The following is a 23,270-nucleotide window of genomic DNA, read 5'->3' as shown; positions in this document are numbered from 1 at the left end:
TGGGTGTCAAATCTCTCCACAAAAAATTATAAATATAGGTCCATTTTTTCGGGTAGCCCTCATATAAGGGTACCCCCAATTTTCGTTATTTTGGGGTTCTTGAGGCCGTTTTTCAACCGAACTCACTGAAATTTGATACTTTGAGTTCTTATTGCGAATCAAATCTCTCCACTAAAAATTATAAATATAGGTCCATTTTTCGGGTAGCCCCCATATAAGGGTACCCTCCAATTTTCGGTATTTTGCGGTTCTTGAGCACGGTTTTCAACCGAATTCGCTATAATTTGGTATTTTGTAGTAGTATATGGTAACAAATCTCCCAACCAAAAATTATTAATATTCACCCCCTTTTAGGGGTAGTCCCCTTATAACCCCCTTTTTTATTTTAAAATAGTTAGCTGATTTTCTCCGGGTGTTGGGGTTATCCCATATAGCTGTATTCCACCATAGTAGGGGGGTTATTCGGTAGACTAAATTTTCAGTTCATACCCCACATAGTATGGCATTTTAAAACGATTTAGTCGATTTAGCCATATGTTGTAATCATTTTTCTCTCGGAGGATATCGACATAAAAACTAAAACGTGATGTTTGAGAATGAACTGTATCGACCCGCATTTAGGACCAGGTCCTATATAAAACATCCTACCTATTTAATATTTAGCGTAATGGACGGTATTGGGATTGAAAACTAAAATAATATCTTGGAACTTGAGTTACATCGGACCTTAATTAGGCCTAACCCATTATATAATGAAAACACCAAGAAGTTGCTAGGTTCTACACAATGTTGTCAATATTGGTCCCGCTTTAGTATGCTTCATATATAATATTTCCCTCTAAATTGGAGTATATCCTGGATTTTATACACGTGTTTCAACGTACCATGCGTTAATAATATATGGCAACATTTTAGGTTTTTGAGATTTTAGGAAAACCCCCATTGAAATTGCTGAATTTTCAATTTGGCTTACAACAATCGATTAGAAGAATTATCGTTATATGTATGTTCCCTATGTTTCCATTTCAAAAAATTGTCAGTATTTCTATGGTGGAGGGTATCCAAAGTTCGTATCCCGGCCGAACTTAACGCTTTTTTACTTGTTTTTTATTTACGTGATGTGGAACTAATGTTAAGCTTGAAATAGAAAACTTTATAGAAACAAGCTAACAAGTCGTTATGTTAGGCCCAGTCGAACTTTTAAACCCCTCCATGAGGTGCAGCTTTAAAATTTCTAAATCGCGACCCATAAATTTGATACGTTGTGCAAAATCGCGTGTCAACCGGACAAATATTAAGAGTTTTGTGTACCACTTACCTAAAATCGGACGAATATATATATGGGGCCTATATGGATCAGCAGACATCATTCTAGACTCGTTTCAGCGCGTAATGCTAAACTTCGTACGAAACATACATAGGGACTTTTGTGTACGACTTATTTAAAATCGGCCGAAAATATATATGGTTCGTCCTGCGTAATGCTAAACTTCGTGCAATTCGAAACATACATAGGGACTTTTGTGTACGACTTACTTAAAATCGGCCGAAAATATATATGGGAGCTATATCTAAATCTGAACCTATTTTTCCCAATTTCAATAAGTTTCGTCCTTGGGAAAAATAAATGAGCTGTACTAAATTTCTTTCAATTCGGATCGTAAATGCGACCTGCACTTTGTTTACAATTTAATATGGACATACAGACGGACAGACATGCATAGATCGATTCTTTCGATTTGGACAAAATTTGGCACCGCCTACTGAACTAAGCCTAGAATGATGTGTGTTAAGTTTCATGAAAATCATGAAAAATTCCAAGAGCTGTATCATCGGCTTGCACAAGTACCCATGCTTCAGATCCATACAACAGCACGGATAGTATCAGCGTCTTGTAGAGTGTGGGTTTGGTCTGGCGAGAGATGGCCTTGTTTCTGGATTGTTTACTTAGACCATAATAGAATCTGTTGGCAAACATTACTCTCCTCTGAATTTCAGAGTGTTTATGTTAACCTTTGCCTCTCGTATGACCTTTTCCACCACGATGTTAAAAAGATCACACGACAAACTGTATTATTAAAGGGCTCCGAGAAGTCCTTTCCGACTATTAATTAATTAATTTTGCAGGAATGCCAAATGCAGACGTGGCATTAAACACACACATCTATGGTGAATTTGCCAGATATGAAACCGCGTTGGTATGGTCCATCCAATAACGTCATTGACCATTGGCTTCAGTCGTTCATACAGCACGCTGGGAAAGAGACTAATTCCTCTGTAGATTCTTGTCTCCTTTTTGTGCATGGGACACATAATGCTGAAGTTTTAATCATTGGGTATGCATTCCTCTAGCCGAATTGTGGTAATCAGTTGGTGCATGCTCCTGGTCAGGATCTGACCACCGGTGTTGAATATTTCGGCTTGTAACCAATCGGCACATGCTGTTTTATCATTCTTTAGTCGATTGATTGTTATTCTGATATCATCTTGGCTAGGTGGTACAGTCTACACGGTAATCACTTATTTGTTCTGGGATATATTCCCCATTGTCACTATTTGACACCAGAAGCTTTACAAAAGGAATTATCATCTTTGTATTGAAACTCCATTTAGGGCTTACAGCTCTTCTGCAGAAAGAGCAGAGCCAGTGCGTACTGTTGACCCGTTGCTTTATCTGGCCTTTCCTTTTAAGCTTCCTGTCTAGGATGACTCCCTGAAATTTAGCTTTATTTGATAATACTATCTCATTGTTTTGGAAGGTGAGCTGTCCGTACTGTCCTTTTTTGTATGTCTGGTGAAAATGCATATTTTCGTTTTGTCGATTAACGATAAGGTCCTTCAGCATTGATTAACGTCATTTCAGACTTTTCACAATAAGCAAGAAATCACAACAAGTTCTGCCAAATGTGAGGGTTTTGATCACTGTCCGCAATGTTTCTTGATTTTTTGTCACGGATTCTACCTTGAAGTTTTTCACCGTTTGTGCGAAGCAATTCCTCAGAAACGCACATAATTGTTAGAAACCCCAGTCAGTATATCTTAAAAATTAGACGCCGACTATTTCTCACGGTGTATGTCATCCATTCAGTGTTAATTAGAACTGTTGTCACAGAGATTGTTTCAGTAATGAAAGAATACATGCAATGATTTATGTATATAAATAGACATGTAATAATGCCACTAGAGATGTCCATCACTAAAAACGTATTTATGAAATCGTACCCAATATTTTATCATGATATATTGTGTGTGTCCTTGTTCACAAAAACTAGTACAATTTTATGTATCGAATAAAATCTAGTCAACAATTTCAGAAACCAAATCCTAAAGGAGAATAATCTTTTCATTTTATAACTACATATGTACATACATGACATACCTATCAATTGTCGACATCACTTGCCATTTCTGTGTTATGGTATGAACGACCTAAACTGCTTTTAGGAAATATTATTTGCACATGCTAAGTATATTCTCCCTCCGTAATGATGTTCTTCTTGTGCTTGAACAGCACAACCACCACCAACAACAACAGCACATCACAACAACAATGTTGACAACTGCAAATGCAAGGACAACTAGAATTTCACCAAAAGTCATTAATGAGTTTCCATTTCCATTTTCTTTTTCAAATGCTGACATTACACATTTTCACACTTGCTACAACTTTTGCCATTATTTTTTCACAGCTTGCTTTTCACTCTTTTGTTGTTGTTATTATTGTTGATGTTGTTTTGCTTTGCTGCAATGTCACGGTTATTATCACTCTAATTGGATGCATTTGTGTGCTTGAGACCGAAAAACCGGAACAAAGAATATCAAATGTCAAGTGGGGAAAAGGCTTTTGCACACTTACCCAAATTCATAAATGGAATTGTAAAATCAACAGCACTTTCACGATCAGAAGTCATGGTTAAATCGGTAATACCCAAATCGGCACGCTGTAAATGAGATATAATAGTAAGTTCATTAATAAATTATTTGAGTGTTAGACGTGGTATAATACGTTTGGTTATTTGGATAAAGTGCTTAGGAGCTATCGTCTGATTGTACACCCATCACAATATATTAATTATTTCAGTCTATTTGAGATATTTCGAAATATTGTTGACATAGAGACTTTTGCCCATTTTAGCTGGTTATTTATGGTACAATAAGATTATAAAGTGTCGGAACACACTATTAACCACACTTAGCTTTTTTGCTCAAGTCAACTGAGCATACATTGGAATTAAATTCGCAGTTTCTATGAACATTGACATAATTATATTGCAGGTTATATTCCACTTTGGACCGGTTTAAAGCAAACTCAATTTCGAGCCAATCGGGATTTGAAAACTTATTTACATGAAATCAGCCCACCTGGAGGGGCAGTATAGAACATAATGACTTCGTCCATTAAAACTGTAACAACATATTTCAAATTTTTATGAGACTTGAAAGCAAAAAAAATGTTATAGGTGTCCCCTTCCCCTTATATATTCTTAATCGGAACCCGATTCTATGTCAATTTTGATAGAGCCTAAAATTGTGCACAGACATTGTTAGTACTTTAGGATGTTAAGCATTGCAAACGGGATATATCGGTCCATATTTTGGTATTGGGTACCGATATTGGAACATCCCAAGATTTGGTATTTTTTCCTCTGACTTGGCTGTAATTTCGTATTTTTGGTTCTTTTTGAGTATCAAATCTCCTTATCAAAAATCACCCTCAATATAACGATACCTAAAAATTTCGGAATTTTGAAATGTATGGACAAGTTATCTAATGTAACTTTATATTTATACCCTTAGAATTATGGCTAACGACGGTATATACACTTTGATACGGCCAAAATATGCTCATCGAAATATTTGTTTTAGACCCCATGTTTCTTTGGACCAAATTCGTTTCAGAAAATTTGGAACCGATTTACTAATGTCCGTCCGTCTGACTAGCCGACTGGTTGGTGCGCACGATAACTCTCGAACGGAGTAACCAATTTCATCCAAACTTTGCACATCGTAATATTTCTACCAAACTAAGTACATGTATGAAGATGGACCACAAAATGGTCAAAATTGTGCTAAAAATTAATTTTATAATATCATGTGAACGGACTATCCGATTTTAACTAAACTTTGTACAATCTACTATCTTTACCTAGTCTACATCAAGTCCGAAAATGGAACCATTGGTCCACTGCCTCTAGTACCTCCCCCTCAAAGGGTCAACATTTTCAATATTTATAAATCCAATATCCGATTTGAACCAAGCTTTGCACAACCAATATCTTTACGAAGCCTAGATTAATTCCGAAAATGGGACCCATTGGTCCACTCCTTCTGGTACCTGCTCACGAATGGTCAAAAATTTCAATATTTATAAATGCAACCTTTTTACAACCTACTATTTTTACCAAGCCTATAGCAAATCCGAATATGGTAATAATTGTTCCACTCCTTCTGGTACTTCCCCCACAAAGAGTCAAAATTTTCTATGTATATATTTCTATGTTATAAACATGTAAATTTAATATGGAGCGAATTTAATAACCGATTTGATCAACATTAAATCCAAAACCTCTTTGATGAAAATGTATACCTTAAATATAAAACCTGTTTGTAATTCCGAAGACCTCCTCAAACCATAAGCTGATGGTATATATCTGTCGGCAACACCGACTGGCACTTTTAAAATCGTGTTCTTATGGGACCTAAAATCTTCTTACCTAAGGTTATCTTTACCGGTCATCATCTATATAACCGTAACACTACTATTCATTATTTCAAGGTTTTCTGACATCGTTGTCAAACGATAGCGCGCAATTTTCGGTATTTTCAAGATCCTAGCTCAACATGAGTGTCTTTACTTGTTAATAAGGTCACATCTACCATATATCCTGATCTGTTTACTTCTAAATATGAAGTGGCTCTACATCAGAGAAATGGAAATGTCAGCGGCACACACATATAAATCGGTACAACGATAATACCCCGTAAGCGGTCTGCTATAACTTAAAGCGTTCGACCCCGACAAATAAATGTTATACCTGGATCTATTACCTATGTGGAGTACATCGATCGGTACATTCTATGGAAATATGTCATTTTAAACGGTTGGGTGGCGTAGGGGATGATATATACCAGGCAACGGCTCTGATTGGCTTTAACATGGCGAAGTCCAGGCTTATCTTGGTCACTCTTTCAAATCAATTCTGGACACTGACCTCCCCGCGTTGAGGCGTCGGGTTAGTTGCGAAGTTCTTCTACATCAGTCTCATTTGCGCCCATCCTCCGACCGAAGATAAAGATGAACAGACCAAAGACAAATTTCACGAGCGCCTAGAAACAGCATATGATCGTTGCCCTGGCCATGACATTAAAATTCTGCTAGGAGATTTTAATGCAAAAATCGGAAGGGAAAATATCTTTGGCCCCACCGTCTGAAAATTCAGCCTCCATGAAGAAACATCAGACAACGGCATGAGGTTGATTGACTTCGCGGCAGCAAAAAACATTGTAGTTAGCAGCACCAGATTCAAGCATTTCGGTATACACTAGGTCTCCTTGATTTCTCCCGATCGAACAACGAGAAATCAAATCGATCATGTTGTGATAGGCGGAAGGCATTCATCCAGTGTTTTAGACGTCCGATCGATCCGGGGAGCGAATATGGATTCGGACCATTACTTTGTCGCAGCCAAGGTACGCACCCGTCTTAATGTAGCAGCAAAGGTGCGATCTAATACAACACGAAAACTCGACGTCGAAAAGCTGCAAACACCCAACTGCTTGACAAAAGCACCCCTGGTCCCGATAATAATATAGAAGCACAGTGGCAGAAACTTGTCCACACCCTACAAACTGCAGCTAAAGCAACACTTGGGTACCAAAGACCACCATCAAGAAATCCGTGGGACGATCAGGAGTGTCGTAATATGAATAGGTATAGGGCAACCCTGCAGACAGTAGCAACACGTAATGCGATGGAGAATTATCGGGAGAAAAGGAGAGAGGAGAAACGTATTTTCAGAAAAAAGAAGAAAGAGCAAGAAAAACGTGAGCGTGAGCAAATCGAGATGTACAGGAGTCAGAAAGAAGTCCGAAAATTCAACCAACGGGTAAAACGCCAAACCGAAGGCTTTGGTTCAGGCACATCCTCCTGTAGAGAAAAAGAAGGAAATCTGGTGACAGATACAGACAGCGTGTTGAGGATCTGGAAGGAGCATCTTGAAAAACTTCTGGTACCAAATAGTAGCAGTGAAGTTGATACCCCAGAACCAATAATAGATGATGGTATAGAGTGTATACCACCTAGCCAAGATGAAGTCAGAATAGCAAAAAGGAGATAAGACGATATGTGCCAACTATAGAGGAGTAAGTCTCCTTCCCATCGCATACTGTGTACTGTGTGAACGACTGAAGCCAATGGTCAATGACATTATTGGACCATACCATTGCGGCTTCAGACCTGGCAAATCCACCATTGACCAGATTTTTACTCTGCGCCAAATCTTGGAAAAAACCCATGAAAAACACATCGACACATTCCACCTGCCTTATTCGTTCAGAGGTGTTTAAAGCCATGTCTCCATTTGGCATTCCTGCAAAATTAATTCGGCTATGCAGGATAACTTTAACTGGGACAAGATCAACAGTTAAAGTCGGAAAGGATCTCTTGGAGCCATTCGAGGTAGTCAAAGATTTTATATACGTTGGTACCGCCATAAACAAAACGAATGACATCAGTTTTGAAATTCGGACAAGGATAATGATGATGATGTATATGATGGCCAACAAATGCTACTATGGTCTGAGTAAGCAACTCAAAGGCAAGGCCACCTCCCGCCAGACCAATCTCACACTCTACAAGACGCTGATACTACCCGTGCTGTTATATCGATCCGATCGTATTGAGCTGCAGCGACTACGTTGGCTAGGTCATGTTGTGAGAAGGCATATAAAAGCGAACCAGCTGATGGTTCCCGCAGAAGGGGAAGGCCAAGAATACGTTGGAAAGATCAAGTCGAAGACAACATCGCCGAAAATGGTCTTTCAAATTGAAAAAAAAACTGCGCAAAAGACCGACGAGCCTGGAAAACTTCTCTAAGCTCGGTTTATGGAACGAAAGTTCTGACACAAGCCAGCTAAGTAAGTATGTAAGTAAATGTCGGCAGGTGGCAAATTAAATAAATTTAGTTTTTCTACTTTGATATCATTCATTAACCAAAAATACGCAATATATGCCGTTCAAATATTGGTGGAATTGAGTACAGATATTGATAAATACGTGTTTCGATTTAAAAATTACACAATTTTGACCGATGCTGATAATATTTAGTAGGAACGTTGATGCCAAATGAGAGCCTAAAATACCAACACGTGGATCGATTTATTTTAGGTTCAACATCTAACATCCTAGGAGTAGTAGTTTATGTGCAAAGTCATTTCAAACAACAGAAAAATGCATGGATATGGGCTAAATAAAAAGTCATGGAATTTATTCCGATCATGAATATAGGTACTTTATGGGGGTTTCTTCAACTTCAAAGTTGAAGTGGACTTCAAAGATAGTCCACTTACACGCAGTTAGTAATATCATCAAAAATAACTTTAAATAATATTCCCATTTACTTACCCCCTCCATTATTTCTAAAATCATGCCATTCCATTTGCCAGTCTTGGCATCCAAACTGCCATATTTGTTGTCCTCTTGCAGGCGAAAAGTGTAAGAGAATCCCAATTTCTTGCCCAATTCTTCAATGAGTTCAATACCAAAACCTTCAAATTGATCATTGCCTTCCAGTTTGTGGGGTACATCCTTCAGCATGCCATAAGGTTCACTCTACACACACAATAATTCCAAAATAAAATTGTAATTTCTACTTTACCACTACTTACAATGGCCGTAATAACAACAAAACTTTTATTAACCAAGGAACGCATATCCGGTTCACCGCTAACAGTGGGTGGTGGGCGATCAATGGTTACACCTTCGTCAGGCCGCCATGAGCCAATCTTCTGTACACCCGATACACTTAGTTCTATCAGCTCCAATGTGAAGTCACTTCTCAGACCTTCGTAATCGAATTTTATTTCTCCACTGAGACCTTCAATGGTTAACTTTAAAAATGGAAGATAAACCAAAAAAGAAGAAGAAAATGGCATGAAAAATGTTTTATCGACAAAAATGAAGGACATGCTAGCATCCCTCATATGTTATGCTGTCTTTCTCTTCCTTTGTCTGCTCTTACCGATTTCATATAATTGACTAACGTATATCCTTTATCCCATGAACTGTCATCGTTACAATTTAAAGCCTCGGGACGAAACTGAACATGCTTGAATGTCTCGGCCAGCAACTGGACACCGTCGTAAACCAAAGCCATGTTAACAGTCAAAGGACATGACACTATCCTCGTGTGCGTGTCAGTTTTTGGTGCGTGTTGCAAGTGTGGAAGTAATAAAATTGAGTAAGAAAAGGAAGAAAATAAAGAAAATTGAGTGAAAATGTTCGACAATATTGACTTATAAATTGTGTTTCGAAAATCAGCATTAACATTAATGACTTTGGTCTATGTGTGAGTGTTTGTGACCCGATGAAAGTTAACGACTATGACTTTAATAGGAAAAGGAAAATGCTTTGATGTCTGGGCTTGCAAGGGCAAGGACACACTTTATTCGCTATTAAATTTTTTATTGTATATGTTGAAATTTTTGGGTATAGTCATTACATTTACTGGAAAATAATGTGGAGTAAAATATGTTAACGATTTTTTTTTAATAATAGAAGAAATAAAATATCGAAGTTTGTCACCTTAAATGAAGTTGGTATACGGTTTAAAACAAAAAAATAAATTCGAAGACTGAATGTATATGACAGCTATATATAAATACGAACCGATTTCTTCCAATCTATTGCCCAGATATCCCTCATATAAAGGTACCTCCAAAAGTTTCGGTATTCTTGTGGGTTTTAAATGCGATTTTCAAAGGAATTCGTTGTAATTTCGCACTTTGTGTTCTCATTGGATACCAAATCTCAACACTAAAAATTAATAATAATGGTCCACTTTTTTTGGGTTGCTCCCATAACGTTACCTCCAAAATATGTGGATCGTGAGGATTTTGCACAAATTTTTCAATAAAATTGCCTCCTTATTGGGTAATAAATTTCTCCAATAAAAACCAGTAAGGAAAGTAGTAAAGTCGGACGGGGCCGACTATATGATACCCTTCACCACTTTGGGTATATTCAACAGATGAATCCTAACAGACGTCGCATTTTTAAAGGACCAGTAAAATGAAATTGGATCCATAAACATGTCATTCTGCAACCGATACTAAATCTTTCATTTGGTCCGATTTCAGGAAACTTAACACACATCATTCTAGACCTAATTCATTACGCTGAGCCAAATTTCGTGCAAACCGAAAGATATTAAGGGACTTTGGTACACCATTTACCTTAAATCGGACGAAAATCTATATGGGAGCTAATCTAAATCCGAACCGATTTTCACGAAACTTAACACACATCATTCTAGACCTAATTCATTACGCGTTCCAAATTTCCTGCAAATCGAAAGGTAAATAGGGTCTTTGGTGCACCATTTACATTTAATCGGACGATAATATATGGGAGCTATATCTAAATCTGAACCGATTTTCCCAATTTCAATAGGGTTCGTCCCTGGGCCAAATAAGTGACCTATGCCAAATGTCATCCAAATCGAATCATGAATGCGACCTTTGTTCACGAAAATACATGGACGAACGGACAGACGGACGGGCATACATAAATCGACTTAAAAAGTGATTCTATGCATATTCTCAAAAGGAACCATGTGTCTATCTCGTTTCCATTTGCCTGTTACAAACATATGCACAAAAACATAATACCCTGTACCACAATGTGGTGAAGGGTATAATTATAAATATAGGTTCACTTTTTATATTCGTATTCGGAAAACATATCTCTAACAAAAATTATTCATATTCGCTCCCTTTTGAGGGTAGTCCCCTCTTTTGTACCCACAGTCTTACGACTTATAGGACAAAAATGTGCCTCGTCGAATTATTGGTTTTAAACTCCATGTTTTTTTTTTTTGCCAAATCCGTTTTAGGATATTTGGAGTCGATTATGAATGTCCGTCAGTCTATCTGGCCGGCTGGTGCGCACTATAACTCTCGAAGGGAGTAACCGATTTCATTCAAACTTTGCACATTGTAATATTTATTCCAAATTTAGTTCAAATGCGAAGATGGGGATGGAAGTAATCCTTCTGGTACCTCCCAAACAAGATTGTAAAAATTGTGGAAAAGATTAATTTTATAATAATTTTATCCGATTTAAACCAAACTATTTGTCTTCACCAAGCATCGATCAAGTCCATTGGTCTCCATCTTGTAGAACCTCCCCCACAAATGGTCAATAATTTTAATATTTAAAAATCCAATATCAGGGGAATGAAATGTATAATTTCAGTCAAACATTGTACAACGTATTATTTTAACCAAGTCTAGACCAAGTCCGAATACTCCCTTAGGTATCTCACTCCCTTATGCTACTCCCTTAGGATCACAAAAGATCAAAATTTCGAATTTATATAAAACAATATTTGACGAAATGAATGTCCAAGCCTATAAGGTTCGAACTTGTAAATTGAATTGGATCAACATTAAATATTAAATCTTTTTCATAAAGCGAATAATAAAACATGCGTGTAATTCCGACGACCTCCGCAAACCATAGGCTTAAGGTTAAAGAGCAGCCCAACATTCGGAAACAGGAATGCCGTCCTAGAATGCCGAAGGAGCGAGGGGGCTGATAAAATGGTTGATGAAGTGAGCAAGGACTTTGTCAAGTTCACAACAAGAAAGAAGCAGTTATCCGTGGCACAAATGCGAAAACTGACCAGAATGAACCGAAGGAACAAGATCGAACTGATTAGTCTCATTTTATATACATTTTTTGGAAGTGGCGAAGAGGGTTAGGAAGAGCGGACGAACGGCAAAAAAGAGCAAGAGAAGGCTAATAGTAAGAGAAGCCACATTTTAAGTCAATGGAGACTGTCACGAGAGTCCTTCTTCTTCGTGAGAACTGGAGAGGAGGACACCCAAAAAGCCGTGACGGACAATTACCTAGCAACAAGAGTGAGGGAGAGCGAGGAGATGATAACCTATCCCCAATAGTATCGAATACTGGGGAGAATTTTTAGAGGTAATCCATACATCCATCGGAGTAAAATGGCAACAATGGTTGTAAGGGGAAAATAATCAAAGGCACTTGCACATCGCGTTATTTCAGAAACATTGAATTGTTAAAAACAAGTAAAAAAGTGTCAGTCGGCATTGTAGACAGGTATATACCCTCATCCTATGGTTTGCGGAGAAGGTATTCGGATTTACACACAGGTTTTATATGTTTTATATGAGGTATATGTTTTTATCAAAGATGTTTCAGATGTAATGTTGATCAATTCGGTTATACAAATAAAATTTACATGATTATATGATATTGACTCTTTTTGGGGATGCAACAGAGGAGAGGACAGACGGGTTCCAACTTCGGAGGGTCCCAACTTCGGACTTGATCTAGGCTTCGTAAAGATAAGAGGCTTGCCTGATATTGGATTTATAAATATAGAACATGTTGATCATTTGTGGAGGATGTAACAGATGGAGTGGACCAATGGGTCCCATCATTAAACATGATTTAGTCTTATTAAAAATAATAAGTAGTTCAAATTTGGTTAAAATCGGACATTCCCTTGATATTGGATTTATAAATATGGAAAATGTTGTCCTTACAAAGGGGAGGTACCAGATAGAGTGAATCAATGGTTCCCATCTTCCTGCTTGATCTATGCCTGGTTAAGATAGAAGGTTGTACAAAGTTTGGTTCAAATAGGATATTCCGTTCGGATGATATTACAAATTTAATTTTTTCATCATATTGACCATTTTGTGTGGGAGGTACCAGAAGGACTGTACCGATATTCCTTATCTTCGAACTTGAACTAAGTTTGGAAGAAATATTAAGATGTGCAAAGTTTGGATGAAATCGATTATTCCCTTCAAGAGTTATCGTGCGCACCAGTCAGCCAGACAGACGGACGGACGGACATTTGTAAATCGGCTCCAAATTATCTGTAACGGATTTGGTCCAAAGAAACATGAAGCAAATTGTAACCAGTTCCTTCAGCAAAACTGACCGCGTGATGATTGTTCCTCTTGAGCAACGTACATGGTAAATTCTTGGTGGAAAATCACAATTTGTTTGTCTGAAGTCTTCGAACATATTCGTATGAAAACGAAAAAGAAAAGCCAATTTTTTTACATAATGAGCGGCTGAAACCAGCGCAGTTTTGGCTGAACAAATCTTGGAATTGATGATCCTGTCAAGTGAATAAAAAATTACAGGTTAACAATTTTCGCCGCTGGAAGATGTTTTGATGAAATTTGGCATAGGTCACTTATTTGGCCCAACCCTATTGAAATGGGAAAAATCGGTTCAGATTTAGATATAGCTCCCATATATATTTTCGTCCGACTTAATGTAAATGGTACACCAAAGTCCCTATATATATCTCGATTTGCACTAAATTTGGTATAACGTACTTAATTGAGCCTAGAGTTTAGTCTGCCAAGTTTCGTGAAAATCGGTGCAGATTTAGTTATAGCTCCCATATAAAGTTTCGTCCGATTTCATGTAAATGGTGCGCCAATGTCCCTATATATCTTTCGATTTGCACGAAATTTTGCACAGCGTACTGAATTGAGCCTAGAATGATATGTGCAAAGTTTCCTGAAAATCGGTTCAGATTTAGAAATAGCTCCCATATATATTTTCGTTCGATTTAATGTAAATGGTGTACCAAAGTCCCTATATATCCTTCGATTTGCACGAAATTTGGCACATCGTACTGAATTGAGCCTAGAATGATGTCTGCCAAATGATGTGTGTTATGTTTCGTGAAAATCGAAATGATGTGTGCTAAGATTCGTGAAAATCGGTTCTGATTTAGATAGATATATATTTCGTCTGATTTAATGTAAATGGAGCATGAAAGCCCGAATATATTTTTCGATTTGGACGTACTGAATTGAGTCTAGAATGATGTGTGCTAAGTTTTGTGAAGATCCGTTCAGATTTAGATATTGCGCCCATATATATTCGTCCGATGTTACATAAATGGTGCACCTAACTCCTAATGTTTATCCGATTAGCCCGAAATATGATATAAATCGCTTTCCAATTTGTCCCATGGCATGCAGACGACTCTAAATCTGCCCGAATGAAATTAAATTTATCATTGGTTGCAGAAAGGCGTGAGTATGTTCCTTCGAGGGAACATTGACATAGAATTGCAAGGATACATATGTACAATATACCCAAAGTGGTGAAGGTATCATATAGTCGGCCCAGTCCGACTTTGCTACTTTCCTTACTGGTTTATTTCTTATGTATCATATTACATTCTATTACATACCATTTTGAAACGGCTCTTCAGATTCATATAACATTTTGGCTACCTCTGCAACATTTTCCGATTCGGGTGAGATCACCCGAAATGCTGTAATATTTGTATCACCATGCTGATATGGTTCCAAATCGATTGTTTGAAAATCCAGATTACCAATTATGTAACGATACGCTCCAGTCATAATGCCAACTTGTTGGGCCTGGCGGCAATTAAAATCAAAAGCAACAATTAAAAAAAAAACAATATATGGAAATAAATTATAAAAAAAAACTTCAAACAACAACGAATAAAATGTTAAAACTTTTTCCATTCACCTGTTTTAATAATTCAGGCAAGGTATTCAGAGATCCCACCACCACAAATGAACTTTCACCAGAGTTTTTTATGCGCCGCAAAACATTACGATAATTACCATTGAGGTCAAGTTCATAGCGGCGTACAACAATTGTGGGGCCACTGGTGCCATATAGTTCAAGTAGCTCCTTAACAAACATGAGATATTCTCCTTTAAACAAAAAAAATTAAATCCATTAAAGGTTTAGTTTGGTAAACAAATTGACCTTCATTTTGCGTTTTATGTTTTCTTTCGAACCTGATTCATAGATAATGGTAAATGTTTCCCAGCCAAAGGTTGTAACCACATCTTTCAAGGCCTTGGCCAGCTGTGATGGATGTGGATGTAAATTAATTGTCGACAATTGAGCACCGAAATCCCAACGTGAATCCACAAATGGCAACTCTTTGGCATCACAAATACTCATGGCATGCTTGGCAGCCATATCTGTTGTTGGACCAAAAACCGCCACTAGATTTTGCTAAACGAAGATAAAATAGAAGAAGGAAAAAAATAAGTTTACTAATAAACTTTTGAATTTGTTGGCCAGTTTTTGGCTTCCTTTGATGGTCACATTGCCATGACCATGACTACACGGAAATGTTAGCCGAACTTTGTGAACATTGAAATGTTTACTCACCCGTAAGATTTTGCAAAGTTTTTTCGATGTCCCAAAAGCATCGCCCGCATCTATTTCAATGGTCACAGCATGTAGGCGGATATCTTCGTTTTCATCATTGGCTTTGCTAATGGCCAGTTGAAAGATTTTCGCCATATCGGGATTATCGGTTTCATAAATAAGACCTAAAGAAAATAGATAAAGCAACAGAAATATTCAATGAGCCAATAGGAGAATATTTACATTTAAATGTGTGGGTTAGTATATGTTTGATTATAGCTTCAGCAAACTTAAATAAATTATAATAACATGGAGGTCGCACTGAGACAGTAAGGAAAGTATAATTGCAGGACGGGACGTAATATATAATGCCCTACACCATTTTAGGAATATAAAAGAGATGTTCCTAAGATCGTCATTGTTAGCTACAGAAATACACATACCGATTTAAGACAAGCTTAACAAATATTTCACTCCAATGATTTTGGTTGTATGTGTAAAATATACTGTTAAAAAGACAGGCATAGTATATAGTAAGACCGCAAACATGAAATCGGACTGAATTAAATATGAAATTTATTTCTATATATGAGCCGACCAATCTATTGGAAAATCCGCCTATTGTCCATCAAAATACTTTAACTGAAGCGTGGTTCTTATATGCAAATTTCTGCGAAAATTTTATAAAATCTTTTAAAGACCTTTTGAAGGTCCATGAAGTAGACATTAAAAATACAATTAATCACTCGTGACCTTCGATAATGGTGGGCTATACCAAGATAACTTTTGATATAAAGATTTGACACCCAATGAGAACTAAATTAGAGGAAATTCTTTTATAAAACTTGCTCAAACACCCCAAAATACCGAATAATGGGGAGTACCTTAATATGGGAGCTATCATAAGAAATTGGACCGATATCAATAATTTTTTGTAGGAAGATTGGCTACACGATGGGAATTCAAAGTACGAAATTTCAGCCAATTTGGTTAAAAGAAAAAATGGCTAAAATATGGAATTTTGCGTGCACCATGTGAGGGCTATACCAAAAAGTAGACCGATATCGACCACTATTGGTAGGGAAATTTGCTACCCCTATGAAAACTCAAAGTATCCATTTACAGCCAATTCCGTCAAAAAAACTTGCAAAAAATCCCCAAAATAGCAAATATTTGGGAGTACCGTTATATGGGAGCTATACCAAAACACAAACTGATATATATTATTTTCAATACCAAACAACATGGGAGTAATAAATTGGGAGTAATATGATTTAAAAGAAGGACATGAATAAAACGGCTTTATCTCTGGGAAATATTTCGATGTGTTGCCAACGAACTGATACATTTAATTTAATATATCCAAGAGAATCCAAAATCGGAATGCTAAATTTGTTAGAAAACGCGACAGGAAAAGTAAAGTTCAAGAGGGCAAGGAATGTACGAATTAGCCTGGGATACTTCTTCGAAATGATTTGTTTCTTACAATAAGTTATTATACCCTTCATCACACTGAGGTACAGGGTATTATGTCATTGTACATATGTTTGTAACATGCAAAAGGAAGCGAGATAGACATATGGTTCCTCTAGAGAATATGCATAGAATCACTTTCTGAGGCGATTTATGCAAATCCGTCCGTGCGTCCGTCTGTTGGTGTTAACTTGTAAACAAAGTACAGGTCGCATTTATAATCCGATTTGGACGAAATTTGTTGGGCCCAAGGACGAACCCTATGGAAATGAAGAAAAAACGGTTTAGAGTTAGATATAGCTCCCATGTATATTTTCGTCCGATTTTGTGTAAATGGTGTACCAAAGTCCCTATATATATTTCGATTTGCACGAAATTTGGCACAGCGTTCTCAATTCGGGAAAATCGCTTCAGATTTAGATATAGCTCCCATATATAGTTTCGTCCGATTTTATGTAAATGGTGCACCAAAGTTCCTATATATCATTCGATTTGTACGAAATTTGGCACAGCGTACAGAATTAAGTCTAGAGTGATGTGTGCTAAGTTTCGTAAAAATCGGTTCAGATTTAGATATAGCTCCCATATATAGTTTCGTCCGATTTTATGTAAATGGTGCACCAAAGTCTCTATATATCTTTCGATTTGTACGAAATCTGGCATAGCGTACTCAATTCGGGAAAATCGCTTCAGATTTAGATATAGCTCCCATTTATAGTTTCGTCCGATTTTATGTAAATGGTGCACCAAAGTACCTATATATCATTCGATTTGCACGAAATTTGGCACAGCGTAGTTAACTAAGTGAAGAATGATGTGTGTTAAGTTTCGTGAAAATCTGTTCAGATTTAATTCTAGCTCCCATATATATTTTCGTCCGATTTAATAGAAATGGTACAACAAAGTCCCTATATATCTTTCAATTTGCACGAAATTTGGCGTAGCGTACTAAATTGAGTCTAGAAGGACGTGTGATTAGTTTCGTGAAAATCGGTTCAGATTTAGATATAGCTCCCATATATATTTTCCTTCGATTTTATGTAAAGTGTGAACTAAAGACCCAAAATTTGTACGATTGACATATAATTTTGTTGAAATCGGTCCAGATTTAGATATACCTCCCATTTGTTTGTTCGTTGGAGTTTAGGTAAATGATGCACCGGTTGACACGAAACGTATCAAATTGAGACTAGAATGACGTTATAGCCATTTTTAAATTGGTACAGATGCAGATACAGCTTCCATATATATTACAAACTGGTATCTGATTGAGATTAAGTTTATGTAAAAAAATTTGCATAAATTTGTCCCATAGTACGCAAACTTGTCCGCATGAAATCAAATTTAGCATAGAATCACTTTCTGAGTCGATATATGAATATCCGTCCGTCCATGTGTTTTTGTGAGAAGTGCAGGTCGCATTTCTGATCCGATTTAGATGAAATTTGGCACAGGTCACTTATATGATCCAAGGACGAACTTTATTGGTTTATGGGTTCATATTTAAATATAGCTCCCATATATAGTTGTGTTCGATTTTATGTAAATGGTGCACCAAACTCCCAATATTAGTCCGATGGATACAAAATTTTGCATAGTGTATTGAAGTTTTTACAGGTTAACATCCGTGGTAATTTCGTCCGATTCTATATCAATGATCTACTGGATTTTGTACATATAAGCATCTGTTGTATGCACCCTGAGTGGTGAAGGGAATCATGTAGTCGGCCCCGTCCGACTTTTGAACTTTCATTACTAGGTTTTCTTTTTAGTTGACGACAACGAACCGCTTAACTATAATGGCGAACCTGCCACAGCCACTTATCTTGCTTTAAGAGGATATTATAATCTACATAATCGTCCAACTAAGCAGGCAATTAGCAAAATTTAAAAAAAAAAGAAGAGACTGGAACGGTTACAAATATTATAAGGCCGTGCATCATCGTTCCTAATTCCTCTGAACGGAACGAATTAGACACATTTTAACGTGTTTCGCACGTCTACATCTTTTAAATTATTTTTTGATTTTCTTTGGTTTTTGTTTTGTTTTTAGATTATAAGTTTACTTGAGTTTATTAACACTCCAGATAAGTGCATTCCCGGGAGCAAGGAATTTTTGTTTTACATTAAAACTCTGAATTTATTTTTGTGTCTATTTTACTCTTAAGCATGGTGCTTTACACATAATTATTGTAAATTTTGATCATACATTACAATCTTAAGTATTTCTAAATATTATGACAACTCTGTAAAATTATACTGTTTGTTTTAAAGGCTCAATAAATGTAATCTAATCTACGTCTACATCTATATAAAGTCCAGCTAACGCGAAAGCTGAACCAGCAGAGCGCCTATAGATCGACTCGACAAAAGGCACCAAAAAATTAAGTTTTCGTTCCACTTCATCTCAAAATTATTATCTGATCATCACCGAAAATTATAGGCTTTGTCCTTGACCATAACTGGAACCTCATGGAAAGCGATCAGCGCTATATTTCCGCCCACCAGTGTGGTTAAGGGGTACTAAATAATATCTGAATACGTAAGCACCATTAAATATTTAAGTGTAACTCCCGCATCCGTGTATATACGACAATATAATTGGTATCGATTTAAGGGAACCCCCCCATTCTCGATTTTATTTTTCCAAGATTTTCAATGGGCTGGTAAATCAAAACCAATGCTTGTTAAGGTTTGTAACTTTGCACATATATAATTGAAGATTTAAAAGAGAAGAAAAATAATTTACAAAAAATTTTTGTTATTGTTTTGTTGTTGTTTTTTGTAATTAAAGAAAAGTCCTTATTTTTGATGGCGGGCATGATAACTCCTCACTGGAACATCGGAATCCGAAAATTCCAACGGTGTTAGAAAGAGTACATGTCTGGCTCTCGTATGAACTAGGATTATTGACATCGCTCTAAAATTAACAAAATGGTGGACCTTTGAAAAAATATTTTTGGAAAATCGCCGATTTTTTACTAAAACCCAAGTTAAAAAATAAGGAAGATCTTCACCGATTGACTTTATCCTAGTTCATACGATAGCTATACACTCACAGAGAAACGTGTAAAAATTTGAAATCGATTGGGTTATTAGTTTTTGAGTTATCGTGCCCGCCATTCGCAAAAAAATGTTTAGAGAAAAACGCGTTTAAAGTTTGAGAAGCACTTCAGCCGTCACTTGATGCTGACACAATAAATCGGCTATATCTTCAAGAGTTGTTGAGATTTTCATTTCAAATGTTGTAGGGACATTCTTAAATTAGTGTAGATTCGAATTATATCAACAAAATTTTTGACCCCGAGAATGGGGGGGGGGGTCCCCTTAAAGGCCAACCACTGCTCCTGGATATTCTATGAACTTCTCGAGCCTATGTAAATATATACGCTATAGAATACAAATTTTGTCATTTTTCACACAAAAGCCGGGGTCCATTTGACCCGCTAAATATTGGTCGATCTTTATCAAAACATTCGCGATATTTTGGACATAATTGCGACCCGAAAACCCGACAACAATTAAGTCCAAATTTGGTCCATTTCATCCACTATGTATCAACCGTTCTCTATCAAAAACAATAGCGGTCTTCATTGGTCAGAACCCATCCTAACTGCAAAATTTCGTGAAGATTGGTCCATAACTGTGGCTGTATCGTGTTTAAAAATTATAATGGACAGACGAATAGATGGACGAGATATGACGATCGATTTTATTTGTTTTATTTATATTTTCTTTTGAATTCTTGAAATCCTATATATAGACGTCACGTATATCATAAAGTTGACGCTTTCTATCGTGATTTCATTAGACCTTTTTATTCTAGCTAAGAATTAATATATTTTATAAGTTCTCCGATTAATAATTGCAGGTGTTGCAAACGAAATGACAAATTGAATATGATGCAGGGCAAAATAACGATTTAAATATACAGTCCGTGCTAATGTCCTGTTGCACTTAGGAATTAGAGGAGACTGGGGCACCTTCGGCACTTTTTTAGAGTTCTATATCTCAGTACTTATTCAACATATATAAAAACTTTATGGCAGAAATTTGTCCTCTGACACTTAATTATAAAAACTAGTACCAAAAAGATAGAAAAAATTAGTATTAGTTAAAAATTTTTACAGTTTTGTAAAAATAGTCAAATTCGCCGAATGTGCCCCAACCCGGGGTAGCTTTGATGGGGTACATTCGGCACTATAGTCATAGCCTGGTAATTAGCATCGCTATCAGTCTGGTTGAAATTCAGATCCTCTAAAGGCTCTATTTGGTTTTAATACGCGACACAATGTTTGAATTTTAGGGCTATATTTTCTAACGGCTGACGTTGAAATCTCAAGGTCGCACACACCATAAGAAATTGGTTTTTCTATCGCATATTAATACAAGCACGTTTAGTCTTATATATGTAATTTTGAAGCACATTAAAGGATTATTTTTAAAGACAAACTCAAAAACATTTTAAGGAAATAATATTACACTAGCTGTATATGGCCGAATGTGCCCCACATTAAAATGCCGAATCTACCCCAAATATACTTTTTAAAGTTTTTTTTTATTTTTTCCATCAGTCTTGTAAAAACATTATATTTTTAAATATTTCTATAATAATACACATCGTAATTAAACACTTTTTAATAATATTGTCGTAAAATTTTAAAAGTTTTATACACGAAAACTTACGAAATGGAATGGAAATATTACAAAAACATCTGATACAAAAACCCGTGCACCTAAATAAGTTTATTAGCTCGAAATTTCAAACTTTGTGACAGTTATTTATTTCGATATTCGATACCTATGTATCGAAACTAGAGATGTACTGTGAGAGCTTCATATCGAAAACGCGATTGCCGAAGGTGCCCCAGTCTCCCCTACTTTGTTTACAATTTAACATCTACAGACAGACAGAGGACATGCATAAATCAACTCAGAAAGTGATTCTATGCATATTCTCAAAAGGAACCAGGTGTCTATCTCGTTTCCTTTTGCCTGTTACAAACATATGCACAAAGACATAATACCCTGTACCACAGTGTGGTGAAGGGTATACAAATTTCGTACATCCCAGATTTATGGGATCTCCGGAAAATAATTTAAGGTGTTGCATACGGAAAGACAAATTTAATATACAATACGCCTTAAACTCCTTGTACATTAGAACTTTTTACCGGGTTAACCTACTTTTTGAGGATTTATTTGACGTATATGCAAAGGAATTGACAATTGAAACCCACTGGGTTAACGAAATCCGGTTAAATGTAAACGTACTATTATATTGGAGGGTTGGTTAAATTTTGGTTTAATATAAATGATGACCTAATATAAATGATGTCCTGTTGTCTTCGCAAGTGGATCGAAGCGACGATATAAAATCACATCCTTCTCGATAATTTTAATTTGAAATATGTGGTTCCCAGTAGCTATGAACGCTTTTTTATGTTTACGCTTCTTATGTTTACATTTTATCTGCACAAAATTTTGTTTACAAAAATTCGCATATAAATACGAAATGAAAACAAATTGATAAACATGTTTGGTGTACATTGGGCTATACACAACAGAATGTAGGTTGCAAATATTTTTGTTTACAGCGGCCAATGTTAGGATGTTAGTGGGCCACCAAACAAAAAAAAAAAAAAAAAAAACGACAACAGCAACAACAAACCTAACACACAAGCATTTTTCGCACACAGCATCTCTACACACATATTCCGATTTTACGTAACAAATGATTTGGAAGTAAATTTATGTATGTATGTCAATGTGAAATAGATTTATGTTCTGCACTTTCGTAGTTGTTGTTGTTGCTGCTGCTGTTACACTTGCATGAACTGTTTCCTCTTTTTCCAATTCAACTAACAACGAATAATAATAACGATGTTTGGAATCCTACCGATATTTGTTCGTTGAGCAGCTATCTGTTGAAATCCATCTGCCAACAACAGCAACAACATCGACAACGACAGCAAACCATTGCTGGATAGATGATAAATTTTCAATTTCATTTTCGTTCAAATCAAATTGCCTAGAGAATATTTTTTCGAATTTTTTTCTTTTTTAGTTTGCAATTTTTACATCAATTTCACCATGAATTATTTATTTAGTTTTTCCACATATTTTATTTTTATATGCGAATTTGTAATGCCAGTGCCACACACACAGACACAAATGTGCGGTTGCATTTATTTTAGGGTAAAATTCGGTGTTGGTTGTATTTTTGCGTTTTTTGTTTATGCACTTTCCGTTTCACTTTGCCTCCGTATAGACTAAATATAATTTTTCTACCTTTTCGAATGGTTGCTAAAAATTCACTGAAATGTAAATTTTATGACTGTCACTGGGACGGCATATGTAAAGAGCCATG

General features: G+C 36.3%; 1 protein-coding gene across 1 annotated transcript in view; it reads right to left on the bottom strand.

Moving 5' to 3' along the window:
* LOC133323822 (glutamate receptor ionotropic, kainate 2) overlaps positions 1-22,911 on the bottom strand; it is a 43,388-nt gene extending 20,477 nt beyond the window's left edge. The window contains exons 1-9 of the mRNA XM_061532724.1: positions 22,800-22,911; positions 15,449-15,612; positions 15,067-15,289; positions 14,789-14,979; positions 14,481-14,673; positions 9,240-9,397; positions 8,887-9,108; positions 8,624-8,830; positions 3,857-3,941 (exon numbers count right to left, since the gene is read on the bottom strand). Of these exons, the coding sequence (XP_061388708.1) occupies positions 3,857-3,941; positions 8,624-8,830; positions 8,887-9,108; positions 9,240-9,397; positions 14,481-14,673; positions 14,789-14,979; positions 15,067-15,289; positions 15,449-15,612; positions 22,800-22,911 (1,555 nt within the window). The remainder of the gene's footprint in view (positions 1-3,856; positions 3,942-8,623; positions 8,831-8,886; positions 9,109-9,239; positions 9,398-14,480; positions 14,674-14,788; positions 14,980-15,066; positions 15,290-15,448; positions 15,613-22,799) is intronic.
* Positions 22,912-23,270: the final 359 nt, after the last annotated feature.

The sequence above is a fragment of the Musca vetustissima genome, unplaced genomic scaffold (assembly GCF_032173495.1).
Source record: "Musca vetustissima isolate MV318-11 ecotype Yass unplaced genomic scaffold, APGP_CSIRO_Mvet_v1 utg42895, whole genome shotgun sequence".
NCBI classification, from domain to species: Eukaryota; Metazoa; Arthropoda; class Insecta; order Diptera; family Muscidae; genus Musca; species Musca vetustissima.
The sequence above is the reverse complement of the archived record's forward strand: the minus strand, read 5'-3'. Positions and strand labels throughout refer to the sequence as shown.